This window comes from Eutrigla gurnardus (assembly GCF_963514095.1).
Source record: "Eutrigla gurnardus genome assembly, chromosome: 9".
NCBI classification, from domain to species: domain Eukaryota; kingdom Metazoa; phylum Chordata; class Actinopteri; order Perciformes; family Triglidae; genus Eutrigla; species Eutrigla gurnardus.
In genome coordinates this window covers 24,937,258-24,952,250 of record NC_139923.1, presented here as the reverse complement: position 1 = coordinate 24,952,250, position 14,993 = coordinate 24,937,258, and the positions used below count along the sequence as shown (strand labels likewise).

At 43.5% G+C, this 14,993-nt stretch overlaps 1 protein-coding gene across 26 annotated transcripts in view; it reads right to left on the bottom strand.

Annotated features, from left to right (window-relative positions):
• Positions 1–78: 78 nt before the first annotated feature.
• mical3a (microtubule associated monooxygenase, calponin and LIM domain containing 3a) overlaps positions 79–14,993 on the bottom strand; it is a 75,168-nt gene continuing 60,253 nt past the window's right edge. For 20 of the 26 annotated variants that reach the window (XM_084016628.1, XM_084016626.1, XM_084016614.1 and 17 more), the window contains 8 exons: positions 14,187–14,237; positions 13,379–13,486; positions 10,839–10,932; positions 9,861–9,911; positions 8,796–8,846; positions 3,372–3,471; positions 2,531–2,604; positions 79–2,009 (listed from right to left, as the gene is read on the bottom strand). In XM_084016628.1, the coding sequence (XP_083872754.1) occupies positions 1,825–2,009; positions 2,531–2,604; positions 3,372–3,471; positions 8,796–8,846; positions 9,861–9,911; positions 10,839–10,932; positions 13,379–13,486; positions 14,187–14,237 (714 nt within the window). In that variant the 3' untranslated portion in view covers positions 79–1,824. Of the gene's footprint in view, positions 2,010–2,530; positions 2,605–3,371; positions 3,472–6,036; positions 6,103–8,795; positions 8,847–9,860; positions 9,912–10,838; positions 10,933–13,378; positions 13,487–14,186; positions 14,238–14,993 lie in introns of all 26 variants that reach the window. The other 6 variants (XM_084016635.1, XM_084016618.1, XM_084016632.1 and 3 more) reach the window with 4 other exon arrangements.

Sequence of the window (14,993 nt, the reverse complement as noted above, 5' to 3'; positions counted from 1 at the left end):
TTGTGGTTCACAACAGTTATCCAAAATCTGTTCACAACCACAATCCATGCAAAAGTGAGACTTCAACGCGCAGACGTGTAAAAGAACAACTGCATTGTTTTATTGCCGCTTTCAGCATACATCCAACACCCCTATGCATTTTAGCTACATGAAGCATTTACATTACGAGTCATGTGTCAACAGAACAGTTTAAAAATTAGGATTCATTTTCTTTACATATAATACAGTTTGCGCATATGTTAATAAATATCAATACAATCATGTCAAACTTATCACACACCATCTAAAACAACAACCCTTAAAATTATATCACTTTTTTTGTATTCACATCCCAAGTCATAAATATAGCCTCTAGTGTTTCTGTGCTGTAAAACAGGGACCACCTGGATTTTTTTTTTACAGGTGAAAAGTCTATTAGATTTGGCGACTCACCAGATAAACCATAACGTTCCTGTTTGATGCCCGTTGCTCATAAAGCACTTTGCATTGCTTTAGTACCCCGTCATTTTAAAATCATATATTTGTTTGTTTGGAGACCTGCTGTATAAAAGTATTTGAAAAAAAAAAAAAAAAAAAAGACAAGTAAAAAATCTTGAGTTCCAGTGGGATACATGTGAAAAATAAAATATAACTTATAGAGAATGAAAATGAAAAAAGGCATCTTGTTCAAGTGTAAAGTATTAACACTGCCATATAACGGATGAGAGCGGTGTGTAGTGTGTAAGTCCTTGTGGGATACTAGATATCGCAGCGAATCCTCCAACAGAGACAGTCCAGTGGCACGTAATGATGAGCAGAGCTGATCCGAACAGTAAAATCAGCAACGATAACACCCCGGTGTTAACAAACCCGGTAAAAGAGACGTATCTGAAATTGAAGAGGCAGTTCCTTCACAGATGAACAGTTCGGTTTACCTTCGCTACGGAAACATAAACATCCACTCTGGAATATGGATACGTAAACGTTAACTGTCAAGTGTGATATACGGTCTGTATTCTACGTCCTAACTATCAAAGACGAGGTGAAAGTTTCTTCTAAAACGCCTGCAGCCTTCATTCCTGACATGCAATGGCTTCTGGGTGCATCTAAGTCATGCACAAGTGCAGGGTAATGAGATTCGGGGGCACTCTGCTGTGAATGCAAAACGAAACAACAAAAAAACAAATCTGTTAAAAGCAAACGAAGATAATAAATACAGAAAAAACCATGGGCGTGTTAAATGGATTCTTAGCGACTCACTAAAACACTGTGAAAGAGGGGAAAAGGAGCCTTTTTACTGTGTCTTTATGGTTCAGTTTGTCACTGGATAGAAAGGCAGCTTCAGCAGAGGATGTCCATCGTCGGACACGTCGCTCCAGCATTTGAACGCACCTCTGTAGCGGTCGTTTTTTTACGGGGGAAAAGCGAGGATCCCCATCTGCACGAAAATGTGTTCTACACAACTATACACAAGAAAAAAACACAATTCTTTACAATTCCTTTACATCAGCAGGACTCAACTGCATTCTTCCCTTTAGATAACCGAGAATGAAACAAGTCTTTTCCAAACATTCTCCCAAAGCAGTTTTTTTTTGGAGGATCCACACTTCAAGGCTGTGAACGTAGCAGCGAGAGCAACACTGCAAAAGTGATTCTGCCGTCGGCCAGAGGATATGTAAACGTCGCGGACTGCTTCAACGTCAGAGGCAGTTGTAGTGATTGTGTATGTGTGTGTTGGGGCGATCTTTACACATTCACCGCTGCAGGTGTTCAGCAGACTGTTAGGATCAAAAAAATGGTGACGGTGCGAGGGCGCGGACGACCAATCAGAAGCCGGCGTTCGTCTCAAGCCCAGTTGAGGTTGAAGCCTTTGGAGAGCATGACGGACTCCAGGTCCTTGTCCTCCTCCTTCTCCCGGAGCCTCTGCTCATCCAGGAGGGCCACCAGGGCGTCGCGCTGCTCCACCACCTCCAACATCTCGTTCAGGATCTGCTTCTCTTGGGCGAGTTCCTTCTCCGTCTTCAGGTGGTCTGAGAGGGAAGCAGGGGGAGGTTAGAAGGGAGGGAGACGATTATACAGGTAAACATGCAGAGCTGCTGGTTAATGAACACTCTTATTATCATTTTTATAATTATCTTTCATTATTATTATCTTTCATTCTATTATTACTGTTTTTATTATCTTTTTTTCACCCACGTTTTGAATTAATTCCGATGTAGCTTTGTTTTTCATATTATCCCCTATTATTCTTCATATTTATTCCTGATGCACACACACACACACGCACACACACACACACGCACACACGCGCACACGCACGCACACACACACACACACACACACACACACACACACACACACACACACACACACACAGAAAAATGTCTCCCTGCTCGTATATTTGTCCTGCATTGTCTCACTTATGTATTTTCAATGTCTTGTCTCTCACAATGTTGGTCTTGTTATGTCTCACTTTGTCCTGTTTCGCATCACTTGATATAATAATACAATAAAAAAATAATAAATAATAAATGAACACTCCTGCATTCACCTTCCACGGCCATCCGCTCCCTGAGTTCCTGCTGCAGTCGGCTCTGTCGGTCTTCCAGCTCCAACTCTCTGGCACTTTGGGGACAGAAAGAAAGAAAGAAACGTTCACAGATGAATCATAGCTTTCAACATTTATGTTCTCTGGCCGCATCTTCAATTATCTTGGCAGGATTCTGTTTTAATTAGTTGTCCTAAAAAAGATGAACAGTAAATCTAAAAGCTTTTACTAACTGTTCGTGACATAACGCTGGATAATTCAGCGACTTGTCAAAAGTGTAATAAAGTTGTTTCTCCAATGGATTGCAAATATGATCATACATCATATCGTTCTGTTGAAAAATGATTACGACTTCATCAGGGCTAACAACTTTTTATACAGACTCGTGTAATAATAATCAGAAAAAATAAAGAAGTCAGTATTTCAGCTTCTGTATACTCGGTTGGAATCGCCTTGAACTTAAATCATGGAATATTATTACATCACATCGCCATTCATAATTTTTAGGGGTGACACTATCGTTCATGGCTTTCTTTGGTTCGGAATTAAAGACATGAACAACTATTACAGACAATCATGGTCTCTGCAATCAATCCTCATGACTTTGACACGCCTTTAGAGAACGTTAATTCCCATCAGCCTCAGCTGTACTTGGAGAATAATAAGTATGCTAAACATAACCGCGTTACCAAGCTGACTGTATGCATGTTTAAAGATCAGCTTAGGCTCAAACTACAGCCTGACAAAGTGCAAGTTGATGAATGAATCAGAGAAAGTAGAGCTTTATAGATTGACACGTATACGCCTTAGCAATCAATAACAGTGATTTAAGCGGTGTACTTACAATATCATGAGTTCAGACTCGTAGCGGACCAGGGCGTTTTTCTCCTGCACCAGCTTGAACCACTCCTGCATCAGCTTGGGATCGTCTTTCTTGCCCATACCTGGAGGGAAGCAGGAAGTACAGAGCGGGAGTGAGAGGCCAGGTTGCTGGGAGACGGCGCTGATGTCACACAGACGAGGACTGATACGGGCGATGCAATGACAGCCAAGCCAGGATGTCCTCGCTGGGGGGGGAGGGGGGGTGGGTGGGGGTGGAGGGTGGTGGTGGAAGGATGGATTCGACACCAACGTGGTCAGTTGCCCCATACTTAAAGATGGCGCACAGAAGATGGCGTGGAGTTACAGGTTTCAACGTATATGCGTATAGACACACACGTAAACACACACACACACACACACAGACAACACCTGTTTTTTGCAAAGTTGAGAGTTTGTGTCACCCAGTTTGGACTCCTTGGGAGGAACTACCACCTCTGATTTGTTTGCTTTTTAGTCAGTGGGGAGTGAGAGAAAACGCAATCACACCAATCATTAACTGAGTCATTACAGAGAATTAAACCCAAGGGCCCGACTGAAACCCCCCCCTCCCTCCGCCCACATATTGACCCTCCAGCAGAAATAAAACCCTGTGACATCCCCGAGTGGTTTGAGGGTGGTGGAAAATAATAAGAAGAAATGCATGAATTGTTCTGCTGCATATTCAATTACAAGGTCAAATGTTCACAGGATGCCTCATCACCAGAGAGCAACAGTGAAGTTCCCTTAATAAGGCTACCTCCGGGTAAAGCATGTTCGGCGCCGCGGGCATCATCCTGCATTGCAGTGAGGCGGCTTACATAATTGCCGCAATCAGTCAGAGAGGCAGAACAGCTGCACTCTCCTCCTGCAGTCCGGCCGTACGTGTGGCATGCTTATGGGCTCGGTGCCGCCCTTCTCATTTATCCGACCGCGGCAGGTGGAGCCGAGCGGGTTTTCAACGACAACACCGGGAGGCGAACCTCGAGGAACTCAGCTGGGGGAAGAGGAGGGGACAACATTGCACTCGCAGAAATGCGTGGTTGTGTCCTCGTGGGCTGGCTTTCACTAATTAACAGACAAGGGACAGAGAGAGGAAGGGAAGCTGGAGAGGAGCTGCTCACACCGGAGTGGAACACATCCAAACTCATGTTTTGCTTAAATGTGTTCCTCCAACACAAAAGGAGAGCCGTCCGATACGAGGCAGAAACAACAATAAAAGCATAAAAGGAACAAAACATCACACACCAACACAAAAGCATGTTTCTTGATATGGATTAGAAGCTTCTCCACTGACAGGTGTTAGAGACGGGGACGACCCAGATGATCCATTATTAGAGTTATTTGGAGTAAGACTCGAATATTTATAACAAAAAAATCACCACACCATGCAGGTTTCTCACTCCTTGAACCTCAAACTCGCCCGCAAACTAAGTCTCCAGCGTCCACCGCCAAGGTTTTATGATCATGACCCGTTTCACATTTATTCATATAACTGCACAAATAAAAAAAAATGGATGCTTCAAAAATGGATCCTGCAAAAGGACTGCACATCTTTTACGATTCATTTTAGCTGCAGGGCAAACAGGACACATGCTGTTGATTAAAGACACGCCACAGCAGAGTAGTTTCCCCTTCAGGTGAATGCAGCCTCTGAGAATAAAAGGGAGGAAAACTTCTTTTCTCTTCCTTCCAAGACGCTATTTCTTGAGAGACGCAGTGAGAATATTACAACTGATTTACAACCACAACACACAGGATATGCATGAGTCTACATCCTGTCCTGAACAGCGCCTTGCCTTAGCTTAGCAACTGGGTTGCCAGATTTGATCGACAAAAAGTCCAAGAACCAACATAAAAGTCTTGATTACACTTTGGGGAAGTTTTGTTTTTTGGGGTTTGACAGTTACACGGTTGCAGCTTTGGCAAGTCTTTGATCACAACGCTATGACACACAATATCTCATTAAGGAAATACGTTTTAACTGAGCTGTAATGCACTGAAGTCTTTTGGTTTTGATGGCCATCAGGTATCACAGTGAATCATTACTAACCACCTAATTAGATTAAAAAATTGTCTAATCTGGCAACGTTGCACTGCAGGCCTGTCACGCCTTGGATTCCTCCTCAAGTTGGAACATGAATATTAATTACGCTCTCACAAGAGGTTGGGCTATAGTTTATAATTAAAATATTTGGATGGTTGTGTATTTTTGAACCAAAGTGTGTTCGTCAAACATTAGCACGTCAGGCTAACTTTCTACCAACAGAAGTAACCTATTACTAACTTATTACATCATCCTGTAGGAATTCAGATTACATAACCACAGAAAACACTTCTTATTTGTTTTGGGGGATGATGACACTCTACATTAGATAACTGTCGTGGTAAACAGTGTAAAAATAGACCACCTGGCCAATACTTATATTTTGATGATGATCATTTTGAGTTTTATTCTCAACATTTTAAATAAATGCCTCAATACTTCACTGAGTTTTGGGAACATTCTGGGGAAAACTACTGAGCCTGATCACACCAACGCGGAGGACAGGAAGGGGGAGGTGCTCAAGGGTGGGGGGGTCCTGGAGATCCTTACGGTAGCCATGGTAACCCGCCACAACCGTCAGGAGAGGCGGCGGGGGTTACGTTACCTTCAGGGGAACAGCAGGGGCAGAAGGAGAGAGGTCGTCGGCGTGGCATCCCCACAAAGGGCTCAACTTCCACAAGACGGAAGGGGAAGTGAGGGAGTAAGGTAGACGGGTGCATGGGTGGGTGTGAGAGAGAGGAAGAGTGGTGGGAATAATACGGGAGGAGGAAGAGCAGAGACGTTACAGAGAGGAGAAGAGGAGGAGGTGGAAGGGGAAGGAGGAGGGGTGTGATGAGGGAGAAAGAAAATTGAGTAGAAAATCAAAAGAGGGTAGAAATCACCTAGAGAAAGGGGGTGGGGGGGGGGGGGGGATCAGCTGTGTTGTGTGAGGGATGAAAAAGGGGAAAACATAGGAAAGGAAAACAAGAGAAGACAGAGAACTTGGTGCACAGAAAGGGAAAAATAACCCCTCCCCGTTTGATCTTTCCTCTGTAGTTCTTCGGATAATCTCCAATTAGGCCTTCCCTACGTCAATTATAAAATGGGAATAGCCGGCGCATACGGCCCGTGTTTTCTACAGCACACAGACTGATTTAATCCCATTATTTAAGCCATTACTGGATAACAGGAGATCCATCTCCTTCACAGATAAACACAAGTTTAATTGCTTCTTCTTCAAAGATGTTTCAGCCTTTTCCTTAAAAAAAAAAAAACACCATTTGAACACGTTTGGAGCAATTTGTTTCCAGTGTGGCAGACTGTGAAGTGTCACGACTATTGAAGTGCAAATTGGGACTTTAACTAATATGCCATGCAAATGAATTAGATTCTTACCTTAATAAACCCCAAAATAAAAAAGACTATAGACTAAATATTAAGTGTAGAAGATTCAGGGCTTAGATAACTTGCATAATCTTTGATAGTGACCAAACAGAAGGGCTGGTACCGTTAAATGACAGGACGTGTTCTCAGGCTGGAAGGCTGAGGAGCCGGGAGAGGGAAAGGTAATGAAAGGGACTATCACAGAGGAAAAGGGTACAAATCTGTTGGGAACCCTATGATGTTTGAACTTTACTCAGTAAATCCATGAGTGTATAATCACAAAAAGTAGATTCAAATGACTAATAATTGATAAAGTGAATGATATAACCTCTATGACTCATGAGTGCAGACATGTTGATCCTGCCTTTAGTTTTCGTGGCACCTGCCGAGTTGTCAAAGTGACTATGACCCTCACAGCTTGGTATTCAGTCAGACTTCTACGATCCCCCATCACGTAAGACAAGCCGCTCTTCTCATTTCTCTATTTCACTTCCTCTCTGCTCCGTCCTCTCGCCCGTGACCCAGAAATCGATCTTGAGGATTTGCTGTGCCCTCTCCTCGCCGTCTCTCCCTCGCAACCTTTGTACTCGCAAGGACGCGAGGAGAGGATGCAAGGAAAGGAATGGAGGATGTACAAAAAAAGAGAAACGAGAAGCGAATCGTCCTCCATTCAGAAGTTGAACGATGCAAAAACACACAGCTTCCAGATGCAAAGACTCAAAATGAGACACACAAAAGTCGTTTTTTTTTTAGTATTCACACATTCCACAACCTCAGAAAATATAAAAACACGTTGGAATGGAGCCGATGAAAGGTCTTGCCCTGTAAAAACCTGATCAAGCAGTTAGGTTGTAAAGCGTATTTTGTCTAATGAGTGACAACCAGCCAGCGGGAAGTGAACCCAACAGACGACCACAGGCGTTGCTCAAATATGAGGAAATGCAACCCTCCTCCTGCTGAGAGCTGCGACGGACACAGAATAACTCTGGACCGAGCTGGCAGCCGGCCGCGAGGAGGGAAGGATGCATTCTGCTCGTACACCAACAAGACCGCCGTCTAGTCAAGATAACAACAGATACCAGGAGATGTCTCAGCCAGACTCTGGACTGAGCGTTATTGGCTCGTAGCAACGAAGGGTCGAGGGTTGCAACATTGCCTATTAGCAGACACTACACACACACACACACACACACTTGGGGAGTTATGCAACTGAGCAGGTATGAGAAAGTCAGGAGGCTTTGCTGGGATTACGAGACAGAAGGGCAGCGGCGGAGAGCTCTGAGGGATGCCAGCAGATTAGTATGGGGCAATAATAAACTATACAAGGGTTGAATTCAGACAGAATGTACTAGTAAAACATTCTTTGGTTGTTTTTTTTTCATCAGATTCACTGAAAATGAGAAAAATCTAGAATATCAGCAGCTTTAGATTTCCAATCAGGATCCAATTTACACGATATCGCAACCATCATGCATGAATTTGCTTATTGGGTTAATGAACAAATCCTTCGCACATCATGTTCCGAGCGCCGTAAGACGCTGCCCAGGCCACACTGCAGCGTTTTACTTGAATGTGAGGAGAATCCATATCGCTGCCTGGATCTCTGACTCGGCAATATGTCGCCGTTTGTGTCTCTCGCTGCAGTTTGCATCGCACCGCTGCGTGCTGAGGAGTCACAAATAAAAGCTACTTATTCACTGATTCATTCATCATGTATGAGTTTGTAGAGATCAAAGACAGCGTGAGGCCAAGTGTCTGATCTCTGTTTGATGTAAAGAGTGTCTGAACTAGAAACCCAGTGGGGGCTGAGGAGGGGGGAGGATGGGGGGAGGAGGAGGGGGGAGTTATAGGAGCAGAGAGTATTGCAATGAGGCTAGAAGCCGATCGAGGCAGATACGAGGGGGGACAAAGCTCAAAGTAGTAAAAATAAAAGCAGTGGGGAGGAGGACAGGTTGGGTTAGCCATTAGGTTAGTTTAAAGCGACAGATTTGAAATACATACCGCCCAGATGCAAGTCCAGGATTTCACTGTAATTAGAATCTCCCCAATAGTCTACAATGACAGGGATATATTAGAGATAGGAGTTATTCCACACAGCCCCAAACTGGGCACACAAACACACACACACACACATTATTCTCCAACAGCAGCAAGTCATGCATCTTCTTGCAAATACTTCTTTCACACACACACACACACACTGCAGTAACACTCAGAACAAAGAGAGTCCATCAGTACTCACCACAGCACATAATGCAACACCACATGGCATTTTTCCAAAGATAATAAAGAGGCTGCATCATAGATTTGCTGTGTTGCCGTTTACTGGCTCAGTCTGCTTTACATCACAACTCTTACGTAACGTGCCGACACGTCGAGGGAATCATCATCATTATTATCATTTTGGATTGATGACATTTCATTTAACAAAGTTGCAGTTTGTTCAAGATGTAATTTTCTCCAGTTTTAACGCACCAGCCAATCCATGTTCCATTACTATAATCTGACGATTCGACACTTTATCTTTTCGGACTGAAAAGCCGAGTATTAAAGTGTGATTTTGAGCGCAACAGACAAAGTCACAAAACGACTCTGGATTGCCGTTACTTATCACGGCAAGAATTATATATATATATAAATATATAATAGAAATAATGTCACCCAACATCTGCATCAAGTCGCTCAGCCACAGTAATGTTGCCATAAAGAAGTTGTCAGCCTGAAAAAAACCCAATTTGTGTTTTGATTTCTTGCGTTCCGATTGCGTTTATCCAAACGTGATCTGAGTCTTGATCAGAGTACAGAAACTCTCCTCGTTGAGAGGCAGTGAAGGAGACAAAAAAATAAAATAAAAAAACACATCCAGAATGAAGCAAAACACACACATTCCTCTGATCATGCAGCTTCGGACTGACGATGGCGGACAAGTTATGAACGAACACAGACCAACATGTTCAGAGATGGAGAAATGTTGCAGTGTGTCACCACAGATGGAGCCTATGTAACAGTGTCACATGTCATTATTAATAGTAATAGTAATAAAGGAAACTGCAGTAAATCTAATACCTGATCTTCTTTTGTGCTGTTTGGGTAATGTATAAGTACCTTTGTACAATCCTTTAAGAGAGTAGAGTATTCAACAAGTTAAAACAGACTCAGACAAGCGGCTGGAGACACAGCTGATGGGAAAAGTAAAGAGTTATCATTCAGTTGGTGGGAAAACGGCCGAATTTAAAGGAAATGTTCGACGCGTCGACGCCGTGCATTTGAATAAGAGCTTCTGTGACCATTAAGGAAATTAGGATGGAAGACAACATCAGCTCTATAATAATAATAACAATAAAAAAAACTACCTCCGTGCCTAACTCGCACCGAAAACTGACATCCTGTAAATAATGCGTGATTGCAAGCCGGCACTATTCATATTCATACTCATACTCTTGTCTGTGATAGTCCCTCGTCCAGACCAATTCTTGGTTTATTACTTTTGAGAAACAAATCCGTCTTTCATGCCGCACACAAATCTTAAGTGCTGGAAATATCTGCCTCGGTGCGACTGCATAAATTGTAAAGCGCAGGGGTGTGACTTCAACACAATCTGAATAAATGATCGCACGGAGACAGCTTTTCTGCGGCGATGCAGTTTTTCTCGGTTACATCATCCTAATCATCGATAGTGTCATAATCCCTTTGGAGCTTCTGGGAAAAAGAAAAAAGAAAAAAACAGGCTGAACTCATATCACATAAAGATAAAAACCTGGTCTCGCAGACAGAAAGCGTAAGTGCTGTACATATAGTAAATCACTCGTGAGTGTGAATAATACAGGAGTTGTATGTGTATAGGTACGACGCTGTTAAGCTCACTGAATGTGGGGATTCTGTCTGCAGTCGCGTCGCCACACGGGATGTCGATGAGATTGATTTAATAAATAAATAAATATATGGAGGTATAAGTGGCGAGTTCCATTTCAATCCAATTTATTCATACGGCTTCAAATCATAGGAGGCACTTTTTCACCGGAGTGACATCGAGACGTTTCTTACCTGCTTCTCCTCTCAGAGCCTTCTCCACCGCTACGCCCCTCTCCTCCAGCTGCCTCTGCTTCTCCTCCACCTGCTCCAGCTGCCTCTGGATGATCTGAAAGGACACGCGGGTTAGAGACGTTGCATTATTAAATGAAACGCGTAAACACGGCGCGCTACAAAACAAACCCCGCAGAATAATAACATCCACCGCTAATTATAACTGATCCGAGCTTGGCTTTCCGAAGGGAGGCGGCTGCACTCTTAACATTTAACTAATGCAACAGTTTACCCTCATTAAAATTTAAATGCGCCAAGGCACGGCGGGAGCGCCGCTAATTGATAGTATACGAGTACACAAGCCTGTTCTGATAGGCTTTATTATTTCACCAAAAGCCTTTAATATTTCATAGTTTCCCCTCTTTGACCCAGACCACCCGCTTGCTTATTAGTGGGAGGGACTGGGGGGCAATGATGGAGGTCTGTGAGGGGCTTGCAGCCTCACAGACCTCCTAAGTTGAAATCGCCTCCCAGTACCCCCTGTTGATGAAGTTTCAAAGAGGTGGAGGACCAGAATGAATCTCTCTCGTCAAGGTTCCACTACTATGAGAAAAATAAAGTAAACCAGTATTCATCTTAAGGACACATTTCTATCGTATAAAGAATCATTTAAGATTGTCATAACACTTCAGCAAGTAAGCTGCAGATGTTATTATATGCTAGAAATATGAAGTGACCCGTGCCAAATCAGTTCAAACAAGTTTTCAAATGACCTATGGGCAAATGTAGCTCTACAGAGACCCCCTTTGGTGACCAGGAGAACTGCCTTTTGTAGCCCACATTCAGTGGGACTAGTGCAGTGCCCATTCATGGCGTGGCCCTTCTGAGTTTGTGCCGTTTGGCGGGGTCGATTGCTTGACCTCTTGGAAGTTGACTCCCGGGAAGTGAAGAAGAGTTTGGTTGTAAAGAACGTATATAACGTCATCATCCAGCAGCCAAAGTGAACTGCAGCTAGTAAATGCCCGCTGAGGACACCTCAGCTCTGAAGCCCCGCACAGAGAACTGCATGCTTGTTTATTCAAAGTGCATTAATATTGAATGCGTCACATGTCCACATTGCACCAATTTCTGCACGTCCCTCGGCAACCACAACCACCGAGTGTTTCTGCAGAGCGCTGCTCGAGATATTCAAAGGACACACACGTCAGAGAATCCTTGCTTCATAATGACATGGAATATACAGGAGATGCCTCGGACGTGGGCTAACTGAAGGGTATTTGAGGTGATTTGATGAATGATTCATTGGTTCCATGTGGGTAATTAAGTGTAAGGGGTAGAATGAGAGATGAACAAAATGAGCAGAAACAGCTTATTTTTGTGGGGGGGGTTTTTCCTCTCAGACGCCAAATGTCTGAGCTGAACTTTATCAGTGCCATGCAGCAAGAGGAGCTAAACAAGAAGCATGGCCTGGGTTCTGCAAATAGAAAAAAAAATGTAGGCCAGCAAACCACAGCTCCAGGAGCGGAGGCTTTAGCTGTGCTTTAGTGCTGAGTCAGTGGACTGGAAGCCCGACTGCACGGTTACGACATCAATCACCGGTGGATTTCCTAACCAAAGCACTCCAAGTGGGGGTTGGAAATCAGCGCCGGCTGCCAAACAAATCCAGGTAAAATATACGCGATTGGCTGCTAGATTTGCATCACTCATCAACCAAAAGAAAAAAAAAAATGTTTTTTTTTTAATGGCAGGTAGATTTTGGTCCAACAGCCAGAGTGGCAGGTGGACAAAAGAACAAAAACAACAGGAGTGACACATAAAGCACCTTGTTTTTAAAATGTTTGCCATGCATGATGGTTTGATTAATTTGTTTGTTTGAAAGAGCCATTCAGCACACAGCCACCATGAATAAACCAACACAAAAGAATGCAGAAACCCCACTTTAAACGAGACATCAACACGAGACTGCAGCCAACAGCCTGCAGCCACGCTGGCAGCTCTGTGAGCACTTAATCACAGCGATGCTCCGAGCTAAAACTCTCACCAACACGCTCAGAATGCACAATACTAACGTGCTAGTAATAATGTTTGCTGTGATCGCCGTCTGAGTTTGGCATGTTAGCCAGCACTAAAAGGCAAAGTAGCTGGAAGGGGTTCTCGCGTTGCACCCTTATATGGTGCCAATCTCGTTTTAACCCAGGTTTTCTGATAGATGGAGCGTGAGAAAAAGAGAGAGGGCGGTCTTTCCTGACACTTCGTGGGTCAGGGACACAATTAAAAAGGCATGAAAAGGCGCGTTTTGCATAATATGTGACCTTCAAGGCTGCATTTGGTCAAAAACCAAGGTATTATATACAAAAATGTTCATTTTTCTGGAGTGTAAAGAGGCGGCACACTCAAAAGAGGAAGAATATTGGAGGGTGATGAGTAATGAGTAAACCCAAGTAGCCTTGTTTTAATTAAAACCAGCAAAAAGAAAATTTAGGGGATCACATCGCAATTCATGCGGAGGAGGACATCCATTCAACACTGATATTTCCAGAGGGTCAGCGAAGGTCACCTACCTGGGCTCTGTGCAGCCTCTTCAGTTCCTCCTGCTTGGCTTGTCGCCGTGCAGCTTTCTGGACCCTTCGTGTGAGCTTAGCGTTCAGTTCTTCCTCCGTGTAGGTTTTCTGGTGTAATAACAGAAAAATAAATAAAAACACGGATCAGAGAAGTCTCACTCGCGAGCTGCTGATATGTGGAGTTGACTCCATGGGGCCCCGGCCCTTCAACAAACAGGAGAGGAGGGGGGGAAACTCGGATTACATCGTAATCTAACTCAGTATCTATCTACACAGTACACACTATCTCCAGGCTTACATTTCAATTTAAAAAGGCATACCAAAAAAGTACACATAATGGGACACATATATCAACCTCCCTGCAGCTCTCACATTCATAATCATCCCATTATGAATATTCCGTAATAATAGGCAATACAGCGTGTGATTGAGGACATTTGTCCCATTAGCTGACTTGTGAGGACGTTAAAAAGCCGGCATGAATCAGGAGAAAGAGCGAGTAGCGCTGAAGGAAAAAAAAAAAAAAACGTCAAAGCTTTCAGATTCCAGTGACAGATAGGCAAGTTAATATCATACCAGTCGGTGAGCAACAGCACCCGATATCATAGAAATGCAAGAGGTATCATGTGACCAGAGGAGAAAAAAGCCAGCTGCCGTTGGAAACAAGGTCACGTTTGAACAGCGTGGACGTCCAGCAGAGCCAGATAGTTAGTGAGCACATGAGGTTGTTACGACAGTAAACTGGCACATGCGCTGCAGGGTGGGGGGGCATGTGGTGGGTGGGGGTTATCAACGTATGTAATACTACCTTTGTGGCGTACGATCTCTTGAACGCCAGTGCGTGAGGGACATAAACAGACTTGGGGAAGACAAAACAAAAAAAAAAGGGAGGAAACGATGATGATTAAATGGGGTTAATGATTATGTTATATCGGTCAAAATATAACAACAAAACAAACAGAATATTTAGCTGGTACAATCAAAACAGGCAATGTTAATATCCCACACCAACATAACAAAACAAATGACACGGTGCAGCGACATTTTATACATCTAATGTTAATCAGAAATTAGTCGAACATTGACGAATCACGATGTAGGAAAACTGATTTTCCTGAATGTAACAGAGGATTTTGGAGACCCGTCTTACCATGAAGCAGTAAGACAGGTCTTTCAGTCTGCAATAATATCTATGACAATAAAACTACCACAACCACGACTGTCTACTAGATAACAGAATACTAGATTCCTACTCTAAACACACACATGGCCTGACAGGCATGATCCAGCTTCACCCTCCTGTTACTGGAGCTGCATGAAGTCCAAATCCACATTAATGTTACTGAACAAGCAACATTTTAATTCTTCACACATGAAGTGAAAATGAGGAAAACAAATTGAGAGCCTGTCTGCGTTTTTTTTTTAATGTGTTTACAATGTTTTAATGAATTCATGCCTCTGGCCCTGAACTCGACTGTACCTATCTACACTACCACACACACACACACACACACACACACACACACACACACACACACACACACACACACACACACACACACACACACACACACACACACACACACACACACACACAGCCAGTGGAGGCAATCAT